The following is a 26,260-nucleotide window of genomic DNA, read 5'->3' as shown; positions in this document are numbered from 1 at the left end:
TACTTAATTGTTACCCAGAAATGATTTGATATTGAGATAAAAACAGCTACATTGGACCTTTAACCAGGCTATTGGGCTGGTGGGTTAAAGATGCCAACAAAGGGGAAACGTAACTTTGTCTTGAGAGACTGAGTTACTTGGTGTTTCAGTGGTAAAAAAAAAAGCAAAAAGGCCTGTCTTACACACCAAAAAAATGTATTGCAATTTCTGGAGATATCTCCACTTACACGATATGAGACCATAGGATTTTGAACACTCACTGTAGCACTCAGATTGCAAACAAAACCCAGACCATAGAAATATAATTCATTGAATATATTTGATTTCTATGACCCAAACTTCCCACAATGAGGTGACCCAAAGCTTTTACACCTCTAGGTGTGCATCCCAAATGGAACCCTATTCCCTAGTCAATCAATTAAATGAATTTTATAAAGCACATCTTACAACAGCATTTGTCACAAAGTGCTATACAGATACCCAGCCTAAAACCCAAAAGAGCAAGCAATGCATATGTAGACATTTCTTAGCTTTCGGTTTTTGGTCCGAGAGCATGCAGCCGTGCTCTCCACGAGACCATGGAGACACTGACATAACATTGCCTCACCTTTCGAGGCTTTGAAGTGATAGGGATAAGCTACCCTCAGCTTGGACTTGTCACGAAGTTCAAAGGCCTAGACTGGACGTCTCCAACCAACTAGACCTCTTAATGTAGAGGAGGTACTCTCAGTACGTCCCAAATGGCACCCTATTCCCTTTATAGTGCACTACTTTTGACCAGGGCTCTGGTCAAAAGTAGTGCACTATAAAGGGATTAAGGTGCCATTTGGGACTAACTGCCTGCTTTTCCTTTCAACCCAATACTCTCCCTCCCTCCCTCAACTTCAGAGAACAATTCAAAAGGAGAGAAAGAGAGTTTTGAAACCGTTTTAAGTGCAATATTTACTGTTAAATTCGAATAGTTTCTTGTTGATGTTGTTTTGTGTCTTCTCACTTTTGTTTATTGTTTATTTCATTTGCTTTGGCAATGTAAACACGTTTCCCATGCTAATGAAGCCCATTTGAATTGAGAAAGAGAGAGAGAGAGAGATACAGAAGGGATTGAAACCAACAGCAGTTTAAGTTCTTTGAGCCAATCTGTTGTGAGAGGCAGATCCTCGGTCTTGTGTTTTACATTTGTATTTTTTTGTGAGATGGAGGGATGATTTTTTTCTCTCTGTCTTTGGAGAGTAGCCACAGTGTCAGTCCACTGACCTCTCTCGCTCAATTCAAATCAATTCAAAAGGCTTTATTGGCATGGGAAACATATGTTTACATTGAAAAAAGCAAGTGAAATAAACAATTAAAAATGAATAGTAAACATTACACTCAAAAACGTTCCAAAGGAATAGAGACATTTCAAATTATGGCTATATATAGTGTTATAACGATGTGCAAATAGTTAAAATACAAAAGGGAAAATAAATAAACATAAACATGGGTTGTATTTACAGTGGTGTTTGTTCTTCACTGGTTGACCTTTTCTCTCTCCCTCCCCCCCTCAACCTAAAGACGGTCTCTCTCTCGCTCTCGCTCTCTTTCTCGTTCTCGTTCTCGCTCTGTCACGACTTCCGCCGAAGTTGGTCCCTCTCCTTGTTCGGGCGGCACTCGGTGTTCGACGTCACCGGTCTTCTAACCATCGCCGATCCACTTTTCATTTTCCATTTGTTTTGTCTGTGGGTTTTTCACACCTGGTTTCAATTCCCCAATTACATGTTCATTATTTAACCCTCTGTTTCCCACATGTCATCGTATGTGTTTGTTCTATGTTGAGGGCTGTATGTGACGGCTGGTATTTTGTTGCCGGATTTTGTAATATGCACCCGTGTAATTTTCGTGGTACGGTATATTTCACGCACCGTTGTATTGTTTCTATACTGGTGTTTTTCGTGTATTAAATACCTTGTCCATGCTTTCAATTTAAGCGCTTTATTGGCATGGGAAACATATGTTTTACATCGCCAAAGCAAGTGAAATAAGATAATAAACAAAAGTAATAAACAGTAAACATTACACTCACAAAAGTTCCAAAACATTAAGACATTTCAAATGTCATATGTGCTGCAGACTGTTCTAGTGCCCTCGCCAATTTGTTGATATATATATATATATATATATATATATATATATATATATGTTGGGGCTTAAGCTGCTTCCCTCTCTCACCCCACAGCCCTGTGGAAATAAATGTGTGTTTTTTGCCAATTTTAACCGCACACTTCTTGTTTGTGTACATGAAATTTAATGATTTTATAATGTCGTATGTTTTACCCCCAACACCACTTTCCATCAATTTGTATAACAGACCCTCAGGCCAAATTGAGTCAAAAGCTTTTTTGAAATCAACAAAGCATGAGAAGACCTTGCCTTTGTTTGTTTGTCCATTAGGGTGTGCAGGGCGAATATGTGGTCTGTCATACAGTAATTTGGGACTTGGCCACTAATCCTGCCAGTCACAGGAGGTGAACGTCCATGCTCTGACTGGGTAATTGGTCACAAACTGGTCAGGGATACATTACTGCCGTCTCTGATTACTGCATACATTACTGCCTTCACTGATTACTGTATACGTTACTGTCTTCACTGATTACTGCATACATTACTGCCGTCTCTGATTACTGTATACATTACTGCCGTCTATGATTACTGTATACATTACTGCCTTCACTGATTACTGTATACATTACTGCCGTCTCTGATTACTGTATACATTACTGCTGTCTCTGATTACTGTATACATTACTGCTTTCACTGATTACTGTATTCATTACTGCCTTCACTGATTACTGTATACATTACTGCCGTCTCTGATTACTGCATACATTACTGCCTTCACTGATTACTGTATACGTTACTGTCTTCACTGATTACTGCATACATTACTGCCGTCTCTGATTACTGTATACATTACTGCCTTCACTGATTACTGTATACATTACTGCCTTCACTGATTACTGTATACATTACTGCCTTCACTGATTACTGTATACATTACTGCCTTCACTGATTACTGTATACGTTACTGTCTTCACTGATTACTGCATACATTACTGCCGTCTCTGATTACTGTATACATTACTGCCGTCTATGATTACTGTATACATTACTGCCTTCACTGATTACTGTATATATTACTGCCGTCTCTGATTACTGTATACATTACTGCTGTCTCTGATTACTGTATACATTACTGCTTTCACTGATTACTGTATTCATTACTGCCTTCACTGATTACTGTATACATTACTGCCGTCTCTGATTACTGCATACATTACTGCCTTCACTGATTACTGTATACGTTACTGTCTTCACTGATTACTGCATACATTACTGCCGTCTCTGATTACTGTATACATTACTGCCGTCTCTGATTACTGTATACATTACTGCTTTCACTGATTACATTACTGCCTTCACTGATTACTGTATACATTACTGCCTTCACTGATTACTGTATACATTACTGCCTTCACTGATTACTGTATACATTACTGCCGTATCTGATAAAAAAAAAATATATATATTTTAAATTTAACTAGGCAAGTCAGTTAAGAACAAATTCTTATTTACAATGAGTAACTGCCTTGCTCAGGGGCCAAACAACAGAGTTTTACCTTGTCATCTCAAGGATTCGATCCAGCAACCTTTCGATTTCTGGCCCAACGCTCTAACCACAAGGCTACCTGCCGCCCCTAGGCAACAGCCATGGCAACAGCCAGACCATAACACACCTCTCTGATACCATTTATTTAGGCTAAGCTTGCATCCCAAATGGCACCCTATGCCCTATATATATACCTATAAACCTTTTACCAGAGCCCTATGGGAGAGAAAGAGAGTTTTGAAACCGTTTTAAGTGCAATATTTACTGTTAAATTCGAATAGTTTCTTGTTGATGTTGTTTTGTGTCTTCTCACTTTTGTTTATTGTTTATTTCATTTGCTTTGGCAATGTAAACACGTTTCCCATGCTAATGAAGCCCATTTGAATTGAGAAAGAGAGAGAGAGAGAGATACAGAAGGGATTGAAACCAACAGCAGTTTAAGTTCTTTGAGCCAATCTGTTGTGAGAGGCAGATCCTCGGTCTTGTGTTTTACATTTGTATTTTTTTGTGAGATGGAGGGATGATTTTTTTCTCTCTGTCTTTGGAGAGTAGCCACAGTGTCAGTCCACTGACCTCTCTCGCTCAATTCAAATCAATTCAAAAGGCTTTATTGGCATGGGAAACATATGTTTACATTGAAAAAAGCAAGTGAAATAAACAATTAAAAATGAATAGTAAACATTACACTCAAAAACGTTCCAAAGGAATAGAGACATTTCAAATTATGGCTATATATAGTGTTATAACGATGTGCAAATAGTTAAAATACAAAAGGGAAAATAAATAAACATAAACATGGGTTGTATTTACAGTGGTGTTTGTTCTTCACTGGTTGACCTTTTCTCTCTCCCTCCCCCCCTCAACCTAAAGACGGTCTCTCTCTCGCTCTCGCTCTCTTTCTCGTTCTCGTTCTCGCTCTGTCACGACTTCCGCCGAAGTTGGTCCCTCTCCTTGTTCGGGCGGCACTCGGTGTTCGACGTCACCGGTCTTCTAACCATCGCCGATCCACTTTTCATTTTCCATTTGTTTTGTCTGTGGGTTTTTCACACCTGGTTTCAATTCCCCAATTACATGTTCATTATTTAACCCTCTGTTTCCCACATGTCATCGTATGTGTTTGTTCTATGTTGAGGGCTGTATGTGACGGCTGGTATTTTGTTGCCGGATTTTGTAATATGCACCCGTGTAATTTTCGTGGTACGGTATATTTCACGCACCGTTGTATTGTTTCTATACTGGTGTTTTTCGTGTATTAAATACCTTGTCCATGCTTTCAATTTAAGCGCTTTATTGGCATGGGAAACATATGTTTTACATCGCCAAAGCAAGTGAAATAAGATAATAAACAAAAGTAATAAACAGTAAACATTACACTCACAAAAGTTCCAAAACATTAAGACATTTCAAATGTCATATGTGCTGCAGACTGTTCTAGTGCCCTCGCCAATTTGTTGATATAGATAGATATATATATATATATATATATATATATATATATATATATATATATATATGTTGGGGCTTAAGCTGCTTCCCTCTCTCACCCCACAGCCCTGTGGAAATAAATGTGTGTTTTTTGCCAATTTTAACCGCACACTTCTTGTTTGTGTACATGAAATTTAATGATTTTATAATGTCGTATGTTTTACCCCCAACACCACTTTCCATCAATTTGTATAACAGACCCTCAGGCCAAATTGAGTCAAAAGCTTTTTTGAAATCAACAAAGCATGAGAAGACCTTGCCTTTGTTTGTTTGTCCATTAGGGTGTGCAGGGCGAATATGTGGTCTGTCATACAGTAATTTGGGACTTGGCCACTAATCCTGCCAGTCACAGGAGGTGAACGTCCATGCTCTGACTGGGTAATTGGTCACAAACTGGTCAGGGATACATTACTGCCGTCTCTGATTACTGCATACATTACTGCCTTCACTGATTACTGTATACGTTACTGTCTTCACTGATTACTGCATACATTACTGCCGTCTCTGATTACTGTATACATTACTGCCGTCTATGATTACTGTATACATTACTGCCTTCACTGATTACTGTATACATTACTGCCGTCTCTGATTACTGTATACATTACTGCTGTCTCTGATTACTGTATACATTACTGCTTTCACTGATTACTGTATTCATTACTGCCTTCACTGATTACTGTATACATTACTGCCGTCTCTGATTACTGCATACATTACTGCCTTCACTGATTACTGTATACGTTACTGTCTTCACTGATTACTGCATACATTACTGCCGTCTCTGATTACTGTATACATTACTGCCGTCTATGATTACTGTATACATTACTGCCTTCACTGATTACTGTATACATTACTGCCGTCTCTGATTACTGTATACATTACTGCTGTCTCTGATTACTGTATACATTACTGCTTTCACTGATTACTGTATTCATTACTGCCTTCACTGATTACTGTATACATTACTGCCGTCTCTGATTACTGCATACATTACTGCCTTCACTGATTACTGTATACGTTACTGTCTTCACTGATTACTGCATACATTACTGCCGTCTCTGATTACTGTATACATTACTGCCGTCTCTGATTACTGTATACATTACTGCTTTCACTGATTACATTACTGCCTTCACTGATTACTGTATACATTACTGCCTTCACTGATTACTGTATACATTACTGCCTTCACTGATTACTGTATACATTACTGCCGTATCTGATAAAAAAAAAATATATATATTTTAAATTTAACTAGGCAAGTCAGTTAAGAACAAATTCTTATTTACAATGAGTAACTGCCTTGCTCAGGGGCCAAACAACAGAGTTTTACCTTGTCATCTCAAGGATTCGATCCAGCAACCTTTCGATTTCTGGCCCAACGCTCTAACCACAAGGCTACCTGCCGCCCCTAGGCAACAGCCATGGCAACAGCCAGACCATAACACACCTCTCTGATACCATTTATTTAGGCTAAGCTTGCATCCCAAATGGCACCCTATGCCCTATATATATACCTATAAACCTTTTACCAGAGCCCTATGGGAGAGAAAGAGAGTTTTGAAACCGTTTTAAGTGCAATATTTACTGTTAAATTCGAATAGTTTCTTGTTGATGTTGTTTTGTGTCTTCTCACTTTTGTTTATTGTTTATTTCATTTGCTTTGGCAATGTAAACACGTTTCCCATGCTAATGAAGCCCATTTGAATTGAGAAAGAGAGAGAGAGAGAGATACAGAAGGGATTGAAACCAACAGCAGTTTAAGTTCTTTGAGCCAATCTGTTGTGAGAGGCAGATCCTCGGTCTTGTGTTTTACATTTGTATTTTTTTGTGAGATGGAGGGATGATTTTTTTCTCTCTGTCTTTGGAGAGTAGCCACAGTGTCAGTCCACTGACCTCTCTCGCTCAATTCAAATCAATTCAAAAGGCTTTATTGGCATGGGAAACATATGTTTACATTGAAAAAAGCAAGTGAAATAAACAATTAAAAATGAATAGTAAACATTACACTCAAAAACGTTCCAAAGGAATAGAGACATTTCAAATTATGGCTATATATAGTGTTATAACGATGTGCAAATAGTTAAAATACAAAAGGGAAAATAAATAAACATAAACATGGGTTGTATTTACAGTGGTGTTTGTTCTTCACTGGTTGACCTTTTCTCTCTCCCTCCCCCCCTCAACCTAAAGACGGTCTCTCTCTCGCTCTCGCTCTCTTTCTCGTTCTCGTTCTCGCTCTGTCACGACTTCCGCCGAAGTTGGTCCCTCTCCTTGTTCGGGCGGCACTCGGTGTTCGACGTCACCGGTCTTCTAACCATCGCCGATCCACTTTTCATTTTCCATTTGTTTTGTCTGTGGGTTTTTCACACCTGGTTTCAATTCCCCAATTACATGTTCATTATTTAACCCTCTGTTTCCCACATGTCATCGTATGTGTTTGTTCTATGTTGAGGGCTGTATGTGACGGCTGGTATTTTGTTGCCGGATTTTGTAATATGCACCCGTGTAATTTTCGTGGTACGGTATATTTCACGCACCGTTGTATTGTTTCTATACTGGTGTTTTTCGTGTATTAAATACCTTGTCCATGCTTTCAATTTAAGCGCTTTATTGGCATGGGAAACATATGTTTTACATCGCCAAAGCAAGTGAAATAAGATAATAAACAAAAGTAATAAACAGTAAACATTACACTCACAAAAGTTCCAAAACATTAAGACATTTCAAATGTCATATGTGCTGCAGACTGTTCTAGTGCCCTCGCCAATTTGTTGATATAGATAGATATATATATATATATATATATATATATATATATATATATATATATATATATATATATATATATGTTGGGGCTTAAGCTGCTTCCCTCTCTCACCCCACAGCCCTGTGGAAATAAATGTGTGTTTTTTGCCAATTTTAACCGCACACTTCTTGTTTGTGTACATGAAATTTAATGATTTTATAATGTCGTATGTTTTACCCCCAACACCACTTTCCATCAATTTGTATAACAGACCCTCAGGCCAAATTGAGTCAAAAGCTTTTTTGAAATCAACAAAGCATGAGAAGACCTTGCCTTTGTTTGTTTGTCCATTAGGGTGTGCAGGGCGAATATGTGGTCTGTCATACAGTAATTTGGGACTTGGCCACTAATCCTGCCAGTCACAGGAGGTGAACGTCCATGCTCTGACTGGGTAATTGGTCACAAACTGGTCAGGGATACATTACTGCCGTCTCTGATTACTGCATACATTACTGCCTTCACTGATTACTGTATACGTTACTGTCTTCACTGATTACTGCATACATTACTGCCGTCTCTGATTACTGTATACATTACTGCCGTCTATGATTACTGTATACATTACTGCCTTCACTGATTACTGTATACATTACTGCCGTCTCTGATTACTGTATACATTACTGCTGTCTCTGATTACTGTATACATTACTGCTTTCACTGATTACTGTATTCATTACTGCCTTCACTGATTACTGTATACATTACTGCCGTCTCTGATTACTGCATACATTACTGCCTTCACTGATTACTGTATACGTTACTGTCTTCACTGATTACTGCATACATTACTGCCGTCTCTGATTACTGTATACATTACTGCCGTCTATGATTACTGTATACATTACTGCCTTCACTGATTACTGTATACATTACTGCCGTCTCTGATTACTGTATACATTACTGCTGTCTCTGATTACTGTATACATTACTGCTTTCACTGATTACTGTATTCATTACTGCCTTCACTGATTACTGTATACATTACTGCCGTCTCTGATTACTGCATACATTACTGCCTTCACTGATTACTGTATACGTTACTGTCTTCACTGATTACTGCATACATTACTGCCGTCTCTGATTACTGTATACATTACTGCCGTCTCTGATTACTGTATACATTACTGCTTTCACTGATTACATTACTGCCTTCACTGATTACTGTATACATTACTGCCTTCACTGATTACTGTATACATTACTGCCTTCACTGATTACTGTATACATTACTGCCGTATCTGATAAAAAAAAAATATATATATTTTAAATTTAACTAGGCAAGTCAGTTAAGAACAAATTCTTATTTACAATGAGTAACTGCCTTGCTCAGGGGCCAAACAACAGAGTTTTACCTTGTCATCTCAAGGATTCGATCCAGCAACCTTTCGATTTCTGGCCCAACGCTCTAACCACAAGGCTACCTGCCGCCCCTAGGCAACAGCCATGGCAACAGCCAGACCATAACACACCTCTCTGATACCATTTATTTAGGCTAAGCTTGCATCCCAAATGGCACCCTATGCCCTATATATATACCTATAAACCTTTTACCAGAGCCCTATGGGAGAGAAAGAGAGTTTTGAAACCGTTTTAAGTGCAATATTTACTGTTAAATTCGAATAGTTTCTTGTTGATGTTGTTTTGTGTCTTCTCACTTTTGTTTATTGTTTATTTCATTTGCTTTGGCAATGTAAACACGTTTCCCATGCTAATGAAGCCCATTTGAATTGAGAAAGAGAGAGAGAGAGAGATACAGAAGGGATTGAAACCAACAGCAGTTTAAGTTCTTTGAGCCAATCTGTTGTGAGAGGCAGATCCTCGGTCTTGTGTTTTACATTTGTATTTTTTTGTGAGATGGAGGGATGATTTTTTTCTCTCTGTCTTTGGAGAGTAGCCACAGTGTCAGTCCACTGACCTCTCTCGCTCAATTCAAATCAATTCAAAAGGCTTTATTGGCATGGGAAACATATGTTTACATTGAAAAAAGCAAGTGAAATAAACAATTAAAAATGAATAGTAAACATTACACTCAAAAACGTTCCAAAGGAATAGAGACATTTCAAATTATGGCTATATATAGTGTTATAACGATGTGCAAATAGTTAAAATACAAAAGGGAAAATAAATAAACATAAACATGGGTTGTATTTACAGTGGTGTTTGTTCTTCACTGGTTGACCTTTTCTCTCTCCCTCCCCCCCTCAACCTAAAGACGGTCTCTCTCTCGCTCTCGCTCTCTTTCTCGTTCTCGTTCTCGCTCTGTCACGACTTCCGCCGAAGTTGGTCCCTCTCCTTGTTCGGGCGGCACTCGGTGTTCGACGTCACCGGTCTTCTAACCATCGCCGATCCACTTTTCATTTTCCATTTGTTTTGTCTGTGGGTTTTTCACACCTGGTTTCAATTCCCCAATTACATGTTCATTATTTAACCCTCTGTTTCCCACATGTCATCGTATGTGTTTGTTCTATGTTGAGGGCTGTATGTGACGGCTGGTATTTTGTTGCCGGATTTTGTAATATGCACCCGTGTAATTTCCGTGGTACGGTATATTTCACGCACCGTTGTATTGTTTCTATACTGGTGTTTTTCGTGTATTAAATACCTTGTCCATGCTTTCAATTTAAGCGCTTTATTGGCATGGGAAACATATGTTTTACATCGCCAAAGCAAGTGAAATAAGATAATAAACAAAAGTAATAAACAGTAAACATTACACTCACAAAAGTTCCAAAACATTAAGACATTTCAAATGTCATATGTGCTGCAGACTGTTCTAGTGCCCTCGCCAATTTGTTGATATAGATATATATATATATATATATATATATATATATATATATATATATATATATATATGTTGGGGCTTAAGCTGCTTCCCTCTCTCACCCCACAGCCCTGTGGAAATAAATGTGTGTTTTTTGCCAATTTTAACCGCACACTTCTTGTTTGTGTACATGAAATTTAATGATTTTATAATGTCGTATGTTTTACCCCCAACACCACTTTCCATCAATTTGTATAACAGACCCTCAGGCCAAATTGAGTCAAAAGCTTTTTTGAAATCAACAAAGCATGAGAAGACCTTGCCTTTGTTTGTTTGTCCATTAGGGTGTGCAGGGCGAATATGTGGTCTGTCTGGGAATATGGTGCCATTTGGGATGCAGCCTAAGACTGGAGTGTCGGTGAGCCTGTACTGTATGTGAGCAAATGAGGAGAAGGCAATAGAGCTGTTCGAAGATGGTGAAAGCATAAAAATATATATTGGCAAAAGTGCACTGGTGGCCAACTAAAAACACTAGCTATATACCTTTATTTTTCTTCCACGGCCTGGTTGGCAGACTACATTTGAAAATCTGTGAATGCATCACCACTCACACAGAAAACTCACTAAAGATGTGGAACTTTTCACTCAAACTCACAACATTTCTGTCTCAGTCGGATCCACTTAGTGAATCGATGGAAACACATATTTAATTGTTTTTTGGATGATTGATCTGGGTTTTCTGCAAGCCTTTTTATTTCGACAAGCCTCTTAATTTTACCCCCAGCAGTACAGTCAATGAACAATAAGACATCTTCTCCAACAAAGAAACCCTGGCAGTGGTCTCCTCCGTCCTCTTTTAAAAAATCTATTAAAATTGAGTTAAAATGAATGACAACCAGGGATCAATGGCGGCAATTTTAGAAAACCATGCAACTTTCATTCAGATTGCAGTGAAGTATTGATTCAAACTAGCTTAAAGTAAATCTTTTTTTTATCTATCTAAACAATTTCATTACATCTCTGAAAGTAGAATAAAGTTAAGTATGTAAAGCCACACATTGATTTTATGCGTAGAATGCCCTATTCATCATAAAATATGACAGTATAATTATTTGTTACTGACTTATAAGAGAAGTGTTTTAAATCATCATGTCAATAGCTCAGTCCATTGAGTCTGACCATAGGTAGGCACACACACACGCACACACACACACACACACACACACACACACACACACACACCCCCTTAGACAAGGCTAAGGGATCATCCATAAGAAAGTCTCTCTGCAGGTGTCTATATCCTGGCAGGGGTTTTCACTCCCGCAGGCAAGATCAATATCTTCCAACAACAGCTACCTCGGACCTCGAGACACTCCACACAAACTGTTTTTCATATACAGGATATTATTAGACAGCCACAGTGAAATGTCAAGATCTTTAAAAGGTAAATATCTCTCAAATGTCACCTGGAGGGTTTCCAAATTATTTTCCTCCTCATTGTCAAGATCGGGGCTGACATTAGGAATGAATGATTTTTCTGCCATGGGTGATTTCTCAGAGTCATTTGTTTCTGTCGTGTTGTCACTGATCGTTGTGGTGTGGTTGTTTGCATTCTAATGGCTGTTGTGTAGCAGGAGAGCAGGGCAACTGTTTGACCGTTGTGCTTGTGGGGGCTTTGAGATGGCTTTGATCTCAAACACTATGTGCCAGCGGAGATCACAGACACTGGATGGAAAATAGGCAATACCTAAGGTAACTAACTAGTGGTTATTACACGTACTGTAGGCTATAGGTTGGTGTAGGTGGTGGTTTAGGATAGAGTTGACCGACATGCCTGGATTAGGTTATAGTGAATTCATCCCCTGATGTATGTGTTTGTACTTACATGGAACTAGAATTAAACTTGAACTTGTGTCTGGCCATGTGAGACTAGGAAAGCTATACACACAGCTCAAAGCCAGTCCTGTACAGTATTGTTATACCATCGAACCAAGCCGAGCTGGGGTGGCCTGGTTACATATCCACCATAGCAGCTGGAACGTTCTGGAAAGGACAATATGAAAAGAAAATGGTTTGTGTCATCACAGTAGTGTGAAAAGGGTATTGGACTGGCCCAGGTAGGTTAGCCTGGATCATAGGGAAACAAAAAATATATACAAAAATCTACTGGGAAAGTAGCTCTGCCTTACGTTAGTGTTTCATCCAGTTTCCAGAGTAATCAAAAGATCAGAGGAAATTTGCCTTTCACACTCAATATCATCTCAAATATCAACCATTGTCACGTAGATTTGTTTTTCCCAACACAGATGATGTCTATTTTTAAGTTGTTTGTTGTTTGTTTGTTTTTCGTAACTGAAACATCTGTTTTGGTCTCCCGTGTGACAGACAGCTTGGCACAGAGCGAGGAAGGCAGCGGCGGCTTCACCAGGCAGAGCATCTCCTCTTCGCCAACCCTGGAATTGTGGGTAATGATGAGGCTCCCGTGGGAGATGTGGATGTGGCACTGTACCAGCGGTTCTGATGATGTCACAGCGTCAGGAGGAACACAAACAATTCAAACTTGAAAGGTTTGTTTGATGGAAGTCAAACTACAAGGAAACCATGGTTATAGCTTTTGCAGGGTTTCTCAACCACTCATTTTATGATTTGAAAAGAATATGACAGAGACACCTTGATAAATATTTTTGTGTGTGTTGATTATTACTGTATGCTCCCTTCAGATTTAGACTACAGCTCTTCACTGTTCACTCCACAGCTATGTACTATTACTGTGAAAGAGATCTTCTGGCAGCATTTTTTTTTAAGATTGCTAAATTAGTCTAGCGGCCAGCTATCTAAACTTGTAGTAAGCATGGTCGAATTACCGACCAGGAGGCACCCATTGATTTTGTTTATCACTCTCACACATATATCATACTAAAAACTGAAAATATTGCTCTCCACCCTATGGCAAAATGTGTAGAATTGCAGGAAATTAGCTCTGAAACATTTTTTTTAATAAATCTCTGCCCAATGGCAAAATGAGTAGAACTGCATGGAATTAGTTAAACAATTTCTAAATTTCACTCCTCCCCAAGGCAAAACGTGTAGATTTGCAGCAAACTTGCTTAAAAACTACAACATGTTCTCTACGCCCCATAGCAAAATGTGTAGAATTGCAGGAAATGAATTCCGCTGTCAAGAGGGGGGCCGCTAAAAGGTTTTACTCGCAAGGTTGGGGAAACAAAATTTCACTTAGGGCCTCCAAAAGGCTAGGGCCGGCTCTGACAAGATGTGTGGGTATGGATGTGTTTTTTTTTTTGTGGCCCCCAGCCCCATCAAAGTTGCCCATCCCTGCCCTATATAGAAGGATACACTACTTTTTGACAAGAGCCCTATGGGCCCTGGTCAAAAGTTCTGCACAATAAGGGTGACATTTGAGACGCAGCCCTAGACTATAGACAAAAGACACATTCCATTTTTACATCAGTTTCCTTCAGATATGTAAGCAGAGTCAGTAATTCACAAAAACCATAAAGTTATGTGAAAAGGGGAGGGAATAAGAGCAACACAGTGGAAAACCATTAGACATTTCATAATTTCCCTCCAGACGTGATTGAGCTGGATCGGCTGAGAGTTCAAAACACTCTGGACGGGAGGCAGTCATCCATCTTGACTGATTATGTCATTTAGATGTAATTGCAAGCCCCTAGGGATCGCTTCTCCACATATGCAGGCAGCGTGCACACAGACCCACACACACAAACAGCATATTGCATTGCACTCACTCACTGGCTATAACATTTCTGTTTACCCTCACAAAGAAAGTAAAATGTCCCATGCACATCCGCCGACTGCTCCGTTTCATGGGTAATCAAATTAGAGTTGGTTTTCGATACATCACTGACAAATTGTTTATTAAACAAAAGGGGTTCGGTTTCCATATAATTGACAGCGATTCACTGGGGAGCAGGAGGCATAAACCTTGCTCTGGTGTATGTGTGTGTGTGTGTGTGTGTGTGTAGGGGATTTTTGTATTTATACATTTTGGGATTTCTTTGTATTTTACCCCCTTTTTCTCCCAATTTCAATCTTGTCTCTTCGCTGCAACTCCCCAACAGGCTCGGGAGGCGAAGGTCAAGTCATGCGTCCTCCGAAACATAATCTGCCAAACTGGGCTTCTTAACACCCGCCCACTTAACCCGGAAGCCAGGCGCACCAATGTGTTGTAGGAAACACCGTTCAACTGACGACCGAGGTCAGCCTGCAGGCGCCTGGCCTGCCGCAAGGAGTTGCTAGAGTGTGATGAGCAAAGTAAAGCCCCCCAGGCCAAACCCTCCCCTAACCCGTACAACGCTGGGCCAATTGTGTGCCGCCCTATGGGACTCCCGATCATGGCCAGTTGTGACCCATCCTTGGATTGATCCCAGGTCTGTAGTGACACCTCTAGCACTGCGATGCAGTGCCTTAGACCGCTGCACCACTCGGGAGGCAGGGCAAGAGATTTTTTTATATACAGTACTGTACCACAATAGTGTATTATCAAAGCAAATCCCATATCATGGATCTTTTTCATGATGTCCTACATTTTAAATGTGAAATAATTGAATTTGTCAATACTAGGTTACAGCTGAGAAAACAACTTTAAACAACAAAAGTTTTGGTTTGTATGGTTTTCACAATGGTTATCCCTAGCTCTCTTCTACTTCCAAGGAAGTGTATAGGTCACGCCCTGGTTCAATGACCACGCTATTGTCCACTGCTTGAGTCAGCGTCACCTGTCAATCATCGCATGGAAAATGCCTTTAGAATGTGATCAGTCTTCTGCTCCATATAATCTCTAGCCTATGACCTTTTCAGATGGAAAACCTTTCACTGCATCCCAAATGGCACCCTATTCCCTATAGAAGTGCAGTAATTGACCAGGACCACCCTGCTTTGTTTTGTCTCTATAGTAAAGAGATACAGAGCATTCGGATTCAGACCCCTTCATTTTTTCCACATTTTGTTACATTACAGCCTTATTCTAAAATGGATTAAATGATTTCCCCCCCTCATCAATCTACACACAATACCCCATAATGACAAAGCAAAAACAGGTTTTTAGATTTTTTTGTAAATGAATAAAAAGTAAAAAACTGAAATACCTTATTTACATAAGTATTCAGACCCTTTGCTATGAGACTCGAAATTGAGGTCAGGTGCATCATGTTTCCATTGATCATCCTTGAGATGTTTCTAACAACTTGATTGGAGTCCACGTGTGGTAAATTACATTGATTGGACATGATTTGGAAAGGCACACAGCTCTCTGTATAAGGTCCCATAGTTGACAGTGCATGTCACAGCAAAAACCAAGCCATGAGGTCAAAGGAATTGTCCGTAGAGCTCCGAGACAGGATTGTGTCGAGGCACAGATCTGGGGAAGGATACAAAAACATTTCTGCAGCATTGAAGGTCCCCAAGAACACAGTGGCCTCCATCATTCTTAAATGGAAGAAGTTTGGAACCACCAAGATTCTTCCTAGAGCTGGGCGCCTAGCCAAACTGAGCAATCAGGGGAGAAGGGCCTTTTGTCAGGGAGATGACCAAGAACCCGATGGTCACTCTGACAGAGCTCCAGAGTTCCTCTGTGGAGATGGGAGAACCTTGCAGAAGGACAACCATCTCTGCAGTGCTCCACCAATCAGGTCTTTGTGGAAGAGTGGCCAGACAGAAGCCACTCGTTAGTAGTTTGCCAAAAGATTGAACTCTTGGCCTGAATGCCAACCGTCACGTCTGGAGGAAACCTGGCACCGCTCATCACCTGGCCCTACGGTGAAGCATGGTGGTGGCAGCATCATGCTGAGGGGATGTTTTTCAGCGGCAGGGACTCGGAGACTAGTCAGGATCGAGGGAAAGTACAAAGAGATCCTTGATGAAAACCTGCTCCAGAGAGCTTAGGACCTCAGACTGGGGCAAAGGTTCACTTTCCAACAGGACATTGACCCTAAGCACACAGGCTTCGGGACGAGTCTCTGAATGTCCTTGAGTGGCCCAGCCAGAGCCCAGACTTGAACCTGATCTAACATTTCTGGAGAGACCTGAAAATAGCTGTGCAGCGACGCTCCCCATCCAACCTGACAGAGATTGAGAGGATCTGCAGAGAAGAATGGGAGAAACTCCCCAAATTCAGGGGTGTGAAGCTTGTAGCGTCATACCCAAGAAGACTCGAGGCTATAATTGCTGCCAAAGGTGCTTCCAGAAAGTACTGAGTAATGGGTCTGAATACTTATGTAAATGTGATATTCCAGTTTTTTTATTTGACTAAATTTGCAAACATTTCTAAAAAACAGTTTTTGCTTTGTCATTATTGGGTATTGTGTGTAGATTGATTAAAAAAAACAATTTCATCTATTTTAGAATAAGGTTGTAAGGTAACAAAATGTAGAAAAAGGAAGGGGTCTGAATACTTTCTGAATGCACTGTATGTAGGCTACCATTTAGGAATCTGAGTTGTGTAACATTAGACCAAGGATGCAAACCAAATGGCACCCTATTCCCTATACAGTGCACTTTTGACTACATGGGCAATAGGGTGCTTTTTGGGACACAGACCAAGTCTAAACTGTCAACCTGCCTCTGTCAGCACCATGGTACGTCATTGCACCGTTTTGCTAAGTGATACAGCAGCTATGCCGGAGACTGAGAATATTATTTTAGTGTGTATGTGTGTGATGTGTGTGTGTGCTTGCGTGTGGGTGTGTGTGCGCCTGCCCGCCTGAGGCCGTGTGTGTGTGTATGGGGTCTAGTGTGGTCTGCAAGGATGTGGTGTGATGCACATCTTTAATAACAGTACATTAGACATTTGGTGGACCAGACCCTTCTTCTCTGCTAATCTGCTGGAAATTGAGTATGACTGCCCGTGAATCAGAGAGCCTTGTTGTTGTGATTGCATGTCTGTGTCGAAATTAGGCTGTTCTGAGGGCAAAAGTGGGTGCAATTCAATATTATTTAGGTGTTCCTAATGTTTTGTGCACTCAGTGTACAGTAGATCATTATATAGATAATTCCACACGATATCACCAGGGGTGGGGGTGGGGGGTCTACAGTTGGGGCTATGGCATATAATAACAGTATCTACTGCATACAGATAGATAGACCAACATTTTGTCATAAATAATAAAGAGAACAGATCCCAATACTGAGCCCTGCAGTACACCATTCTTTATTCCAGGAAACTAGACTTAACACCATCAGAAATCACATATTGTGTCCTGTCTGACAGATAATTCTCAAACCACTTGCAAGAAGCCTGATCCAGGCCTATTTCAGTCAACCTTTGAATGGGAATGTGGTCAGCAGTGTCGAAGGCCTTGGAAAGTTCTATAAATAAGGCAGCACAATGATTTTTATGATCTAAGCAATTTAACACATCATGTAAAACAAGCATAGCAGCTGAAACGCTGCTACTGTATGTCCAGGTCTAAAACTGGATTGGTGCACATTTAGAATAGAGGGAGAAGTTAAAAAAGTTCCAGGGATTCTAAACTTTGGAAAGGCAAGATAATCTGGAAATTGGATGGTATTTATCTAATTCAGATGATCTCTTCCTTTAGAGATAACAACAGAAACAACTGAGCCCTGGTCAAAAGTAGTGCACTAAATAGGGAATAGGGTGCCATTTGGGATGAACCCATTGAATCTCCCACTGGGATGACCAGCAGACCAGCACCTGGCAGACCTGCCCTCTCTCTCTCTCTGTTATCCTTCTCTCTGCACCCAGAGTAAAACACCATCCCTCTGCCCCTCCTGTATCTCCATTGTTTGTGCAGTCTCTCCCTGTTTCTCATTCTTTCTCTTGTTCTCTTTTTCTCATTCTCTCCTCTGTCTGCCTGTCTGTTTCTCTCTCGCTCTCTCTCTCTCTCTTCATCTCTTCCTTCTCTCTCTTTATCTCCTCCCCTCTCTTCTATAGTTTTCTTCCTCTTCCTTTTAACCTCTACCTATTCTCTCTCCACCAGATTCTAACCAAAATTAAAAACGGCCCCCAATGGAACATAATACAAGATAATTGTACAGTGTATCAGTGTATAGTGACCATAAAGCAAGCAGCTATGTGAATCATGCTAAGGTTTGTAAAATAACATAATCACAGATGCCAAGGCTGCAAAAGAAGTCACTGGGAGAGGATGGTGTGATAAAATCCTCACAAAATCCAACCATGTCCCAACCAGCCTCCACATTTTGCAATCACTGTTGCGGAATGATGATGAACAAGCAATAAACCTGCTAATCTTGAACACTTCTCTCTCCCCAAAGCAGAAGGCTATAACTCCTTCTGTCTCTCCTACACATCCTAAATGAGTATCATAACCGTTACCTATATGTTCCACTGTAGAGCAGTGGCAAAATCACCTTATTTCTGACATTTTGCGAGGTTGTATTATACATGTGTATTACTGCTGGTCTATATGAGTGTGTTGGTGTTACAGAACATCTGTGCTGGCTTCCATCCTGTTTACATCGTCCACACACAGACAACACTTTTTGATGAGGCTCATAACAGGACAGTGCCAATGCTACTGCTACTCTGTGTCCATGTGAAATCTGAGTAGGTGTAACATGGAATTAAGTATAGAACCCATATACTGTAGGTATACACAACTTATTCTTGTCTTTTATTATGTCTTATTGTCAAGAAGGAACCTGCAAGTAAGCGTTTTGTTGGACGGTGTATGCCATACAACTAATAAAAAACTTTAACCTGAAACTTCATATCGGTGACTATCCCTTGGAGTGCAAAGTCAGACAAGGTGGGTCAAGTGAGGAGCACAGTGCCCTCCTATGGTCAACAGCTTTCCCCAATCCCCGCTCTCTCATTTAATTAACACATGAGCAGCTGGTTTGCTGGTGCAGCAGAGTATGGGTGTTTGTGTGTGTTTGTGTGTGTGTGTGTGTGTGTGTGTGTGTGTGTGTTTGTGTGTGTGTGTGTGTGTGTGTGTGTGTGTGTGTGTGTGTGTGTGTGTGTGTGTGTGTGTGTGTGTGTGTGTGTGTGTGTGTGTGTGTGTGTGTGAGGGGGGTTGTTGTCATGGCTACCTGCTTCCTGCGCTCCCCTTCAGCTCCAGATGGGCCAGGCTTATTGGAAACAGAGTCGTAGAGGTTGCCAGGCCCTATCTGGAGGCCCTCGGGGGCCAAATTAGGGCTCCCCAAGGGCCACATTAGAGCCTGTTAACTAAGTTAGATGGAGAAATGGACCAAGGGAGCTGACTGACAGACCGGGGCTCAGACTCAGACTGCATCCTAAATGACACCCTATTCCCTATATAGTGCACTGCCAGACTGGATCAGGGTGCCATTTGGGGCAGCCTCAGACTCATCTCAGGGCTATAGTCTCTATTCTCTCCACTGCCTTTTGTTTGCCTGCTGATCGGGAGATAACAGCCAGTTCCTGACAATGGAGGCTTTTCAGGTAGGATGTATTTTGGAAAAAAAACGGCTGAGGAAAGATGATTAATGTATTCCAGTATTTCAACGCAAAGGTAGCTACGGTATTCTATTATGAGTTATGGGAGATGGGTTTGCTAATTCTTCCAAGAACAGTCCCTGCAAATTAGTATGTGATGTGATTTCCACAGACGAGTTGGTGTGTGTTTGTGTGTGGATGTCTGTGTGTGTCTGTTTGTGTGGCTGTGTGTGTGTCTTTAAAGTCATCTACACACAACCAGACTGGGTTAGCCTGTTGAACTGAAGCCTAGAGAACATCTACTATATTATTGCCACATTCTTGATACCCATCCAAGCATTTTTCTATTTCTTTACAAGCAAATCAACAAGGGTAGAGGTCAGTAAGTGAGGAGGTTTTCATATTGGAATTCAACCATAAAGACTGGGGCCATGTACTTCCTGCCCCTCTGTCTCCCCGCCCCTTAGGTGTGATTGACAGGCCTGTTGACAGCCCATATAGGCTCCAGATGAGGCCTGCTCACTGTCCCCGCACTCCCCTCCATCTGACGCACCACAGGGAACGATCATAAATCACCTAACACACATACACACGAACATACACACACACACACACACACACACACACACACACACACACACACACACACACACACACACACACACACACACACACACAGAGTCACAGTCCACATTCTTCAAGCCACTGGAGCCACTTGATCATCTGACGTGGACGTTTAAGATCCCCGTTTAAAGGCCAGGCTTCAAACCCCCAGGGTGTGGTGGCTTTTGCTCATAGGGCTCATAAAACTCTATTTTAAAATGAAAAATCTATATCCAATCTATGACCAATAAGCACACTATATACTCAATTCACATCACAAATAGTACGGTTAGTGCGGTTAGTATGAGTTTTCGAACACAGCTTATAAGCAAAAGTCAGTCATACTGAGGGTGCATCTCAAAAGTGTAGAGTCCTTTTATGTCCTACCCTCTATGAGTGACAGGAGACAAGGAAAGAAAACCATGAAAGAGTACTGAGACACACCCATAATCTTGCGCAACTCCCCGGGCTGCAATTTCACAAACGACAAGTGGAAGGAAACAGGAGCAAGCTCACAGATTCTGCTTTAAAATGAAATGTCATTGAATCCACAATGGACACTATGTCAAAATTCAGAATGGGGTTGAGAGTAGATTTGGTTGGGTTTGTTGTGCTTGTCTCATTCAGGTCATTCAGTGATGCTCAGAGTTTGCTTTTTCCAATGCCATCACGTAATCAAGAAACATCTAACTTTGTCAGCTATGGTCTACAGCAGCAAGCAGAAGAGCTTGTGAGCACAGGCTCAAGGATACCCACCCAAGACCTATTCAGGCCTTTTCAGACACCTATGCCATTTGAACAAAGGATACCTGTTCAAATCCCTGTGCAAACTGAGTATGGGAAACCTGCACCATCTCCTATACAGTTTGAATATAGAAACCTGTTCAAAAACCAACCCAGGTGCCTGTAAAATATGAACCTCAACAGCCTGCCAGAAAGCAACAGGCGTTTCAACCAGGGAAACCGAGTGAAGTTTGAGCTGAAGAATCCAGTGTCTGTTACCAGTGTAGCGGTCCAGTACAGGCAGGACGTGGTTCGGGTGGAGGTCAAGCAGGATTTCCTAGGGAACGGTCAGTTCTTCCGACCATCTGATCTGACCCCTGGGAGGCTGTGCATCCAGAGTTTTTTGATTTTTTTACCCACTTTTTCTCCCCAATTTCGTGGTAGCCAATTGGTAGTTACAGTCTTGTCTCATCGCTGCAACTCCCATACGGACTCGGAAGAGGCAAAGGTCGAGAGCCATGCGTCCTCTGAAACACAACCCAACCAAGCCGCACTGCTTCTTGACACAATGCCCGCTTAACCCGGAAGCCAGCCGCACCAATGTGTCGGAGGAAACACCGTACACCTGGCGACCGTGTCAGCGTGCACTGCGCCCGGCCCGCCACAGGAGTCGCTAGTGCACGATGGGACAAGGACATCCCTGAACCCAGAATCTCTAGTGGCACAGCTAGCACTGCGATGCAGTGCCTGAGACCACTGTGCCACTCGGGAAGCACCATGGATCCACAGAATTTGACCATGCTGACCAGAGGCTGCTATTTGAGACTGAGCTGCTAGGATATAGGAGCATGCTAATGCTATGTTTGGGCCTAGTGTGTGTGTATGGGGAATTTGTACAACGAATAGTTCTCTTCCATAATTGTTGCAAGCTACAAAAGAACACATGAATTGATTTTGTTTGGAATGAGAAATGGAACAGAACATCTGTAGATTCCAGAGTCAGTCTTTGTAAGGAAGAGTGGATTGTATTGATGCTTAGTGGTGTTGTAGTACAATATGTAGTGCTGGAAAGTGACTTTGTTTTCTTTAGATAACAGAGGATGTACTCATCTATATCTTTACCCTTATCTACACACCAACACCAGTTTAAGGCACTCCCATTGTAAGAACAAATGATGCTGAGGTTGGAGTTGAATGCCATTATCGAAGGTAAGGACTTTTACTTCATTCTCACTTTTCAAATGCTTTCCATGTCATGCTCTAATGAAAACAACCCTGGCTCTGGCTGTAAAACATTTGTATCCATCAGGGAGCACAATGTGACCAGTAATGCTCTGAAGCCTACCTGGGTTCCCTTTGCCTCCACCAAGGTTGCAGAGCAGCAGCTGGTCTTTTCTCTCAGGCTCATGACAGGTGGGTATATAACATAGGTGAGACTACACCTTTAAAGTTGACCTCTGCCATTTTGGGTTATAGAGTACCACTGTATCAGTCATAATACCCATAAAACCTAGCGGTCAAACAGGGAAATGGTTCCAATAATTTTCCCCATAGGGCATTTTTGTGTAGGCTTACTCTGCCATGACGTTTTGATAACGTGTACATTTCTCTAGGACAGTCACTTTTATTAATATATTCTCCTGTATTTATCCCCCCCAAATTAAACGCTAATTAGCTGCTAATGTGGCAATCATAAAGCACTACAAATGCCATGATGATCTGGACGAGACTGCCAAATCAAGGCAAAGGTAAGCATCTCTGGATTAACTATCTAATGATAGCTAAATGTAGTAATGAATAAATTGTTTGAAATTGACACAATAAATGTTAGCAAAGGTGTCAGCTAGAGATGACATGCAGGACTTTGCAGGGATTTGTAGTTTTGCATGATGTCTACATTGATGCAAATTAGCATTTAAGAATCTGAGAGTAAATAGAGCAGAATATATTGCTAAAAGTAACCTTGTCCGAGAGAGATTTGCATGGCTATCAAAACGTCACATAGCCCTTGTTTTAAGTGTTTCTAAAATCCCCTATGGGAAAAATGAATGGTGGAAAACAACTGGACCCATTTCCCTGTTTGACCGCTACGTTTTATGGGTATTATGACACGTCCATTGTGAGGCTCTATTGCTGCTTTAGCTTTTCTTCTCTTTCAGATGACTGGCAATTTGAGAGGCCCTCCAGTGTCTACTTTCTGGGGCATGTCATGAGCATTGAAGCCTCCATTATCCAAGCCCACCACACAACTCTCCATGTCTACGTGGACAGCTGTGTGGCTACACTGGCCCCTGAACCTACATATTCCTTCATTGAGAACCATGGGTGCGTGTGTGTCCCCCTTCCAACTTACCGTACTTCTGTATATTGTGAATTTAAATTCAACTTTGTTTTTATTTCATCCCATCAGGTGTCTGACTGATGATAGACAGACAGGCTCCAAGTCCCACTTCCTGCAGCAAACCCAGGATGACAAACTCTAGTTTCAGCTTGAGGCCTTCAGGTTCCACCAAGATGAGAGGAGCTCTGTGAGTAACGATACATTCACCTGAAGGCCATTTTATTTTTAGTCTGTATGTGTAACAGTGTAGGTTCCGTCCCTCTCTTCGCCCCAACCCGGGCTCGAACCAGGGACCCTTGCACACATCAACAACTGACACCCCACGAAGCATCGTTACCCATCGCGCCACAAAAGCCGCGGCCCTTGCAACGCAAGGGGAAACCCTACTTCAAGTCTCAGAGCGAGTGACGTCACCGATTGAAACGCTATTAGCGCGCACCACCGCTAACTAACTAGCCATTTCACATCGGTTACATATGTACTGTACTCACCTGTCTTGTTCATTAGGCACTAAATGGAAGAAAACAAACAGGGGGAATACCTGGACTTGTCCAATAAGAAACAAGGACTTTGATTTTCTGTTGTTTACTCTAATGAACACAACCCTGTACAAGTAATATCTCTCCTACCTTCCTATAGATGTACGTCACATGTCATCTGAGAGCAATGTCGGCCTCTGCTTCCATTGACTTCCATTCCATTGGCTTGCTCGTTTACTACAGAGGCAAACCGGTTTGTCTCTGGGGATTGAGTTTATACTGCACGCAACTATAATTCTGCAAACCTGGATGTTTATATATTGGATTTGTATAGAGCTAGGACCCAAAGCTGATCATGGTTTTAATTTTTTAGCATTTTCTGAACTGGCGTCTTGTTTTCTTTCCTCTAAGGTGGGTTTCAGCAGGTGGGGATGACCTGGTGTGTGGCTGCTGTGACTCCACCTGTGGCCTGAGAAAGGGGAGGAGTCTGCCGACTGACATCGTATTCTACCAGAGTAATCTTTGAAGTTTATGATTTGATCGTCCTGTGCTAGTGGTGCTTTTCTATCAAGTGGAGTCTAGCTTGCATCTCTTCCCCCCCCTAGAGCTTGTAGGTATGCATTTGGACAGAAATTCTGTATTACTCAATTTATGATAAAGTTGTATTGTATTCTGAATGAAATAATTGAACTTCCTTCCTCAGGCGTGTCTCTCATGGGGATACTGCTGGCTGCTGTGGGAGTGGTCTCGCTCACTGCACTGGCAACATTGCTGTAAATGAGGCTACGCAAGACCCACAGGCAACAACCACATTTCGCTACTGAGTTTGGTTAATCCAAAAGTTACGCTACTGATTTAAAATTTGACAGGTAACTAGTAACTCACCGATTACTTTCAGAAAGTAACCTAACCAACCCTGAACACAATATACACATTTACCTTTCAAAATCCCTTAACTAAACTGTATTCAAAGTTGCCATGGCCATTACAAAACAGTTACATTCTGATCCAAGGATTACCTACTGTACGCTAGCGTGGTTAAAACAGATTGAACCAGACTCACTCAATGGTGAGCACGATGTTCAGTCTGGTTTAACCAGGCTAAGGCCAGCCCTGATCCCAGTCATCACTATTACATTGTAGTTTGATGAAAAACATGCCGTCTGGTGTTTCATGTTCGGCGCTGTCATCACCCACGGCTGTGGTATGAAAGTATGTGTATATGGCCGTTGCATACCAATGTCATGTAGCAATATATATTCAACGATCTGGGTGCAATAACAATGTTCTGGGTGCAAGACATGTGCCAGGCCTTTGATGTGTGGCTGCCCTCTGGGTCATGTATCCTGTTAGGCAAAATGGCTGATACACACACTCATTCAAATTGAGACGCACACACACACTCTCATAATTTAACTTGTCAATTTGCACCCCCACAAAACAATAACAGTTAGACATCTGTGAACACATTCGGGCAATAACAGTACAATGATGCACTGAATTTATTCTCAATCGTTCAACGTCTCTTTTCTCTCTGGCCTGGTCCTAGCCCTCTGTTTGGCTTAAGCCTTAGACCCTCCTACACCTTTTGTGTTCACATGTCTGAAAGGCCTGGATAGGTGAAAGTTGTATGACACACACTATCTAAAGTCTAGTTCAGGCCCTGCTTTTGTCCCATTCCAGTGAAACTTCCAGGGGTGAGGGAGATTCAGGAAACTGCTGTCATGTGGCCTGCCGATGCTCTATTAAACATGTCTTTCATTACCCCATACTCTGTAGGGTCAGCCCTACCCTACCAATCAAATACCCAGCCGGCAGGCACGAGCATGCGTGTAGCGCACACAACACATACACACACAGCCGCCAGGCCTGCACACGGGAACAAACACCCTATTAAAGTGGGGCCTTACATATTACTGTAATAAAGACTCACAGTGTTGCATGTATGGTCTTTTTAATCATGTCTATTTATCTTCCAAGGCTGGT

At 41.4% G+C, this 26,260-nt stretch overlaps 1 protein-coding gene and 1 pseudogene across 1 annotated transcript in view; one reads left to right on the top strand and one right to left on the bottom strand.

Annotated features, from left to right (window-relative positions):
• Positions 1 to 19,884, bottom strand: part of LOC106574327 (partitioning defective 3 homolog B) — a 157,243-nt gene extending 137,359 nt beyond the window's left edge. The window contains exon 1 of the mRNA XM_082962407.1: positions 19,762 to 19,884. Coding sequence (XP_082818533.1) covers positions 19,762 to 19,884 — 123 coding nt within the window. The remainder of the gene's footprint in view (positions 1 to 19,761) is intronic.
• Positions 19,885 to 21,644: 1,760 nt separating this feature from the next.
• On the top strand, positions 21,645 to 24,800 carry LOC106574365 (zona pellucida sperm-binding protein 3-like; annotated as a pseudogene).
• The last annotated feature ends 1,460 nt before the right edge of the window (positions 24,801 to 26,260 follow it).

The sequence above is a fragment of the Salmo salar genome, chromosome 16 (assembly GCF_965601325.2).
Source record: "Salmo salar chromosome 16, fSalSal1, whole genome shotgun sequence".
Lineage (NCBI taxonomy): Eukaryota > Metazoa > Chordata > Actinopteri > Salmoniformes > Salmonidae > Salmo > Salmo salar.
Note: the sequence above shows the minus strand (reverse complement) of the source record. Positions and strands in the feature narration are given on the sequence as shown.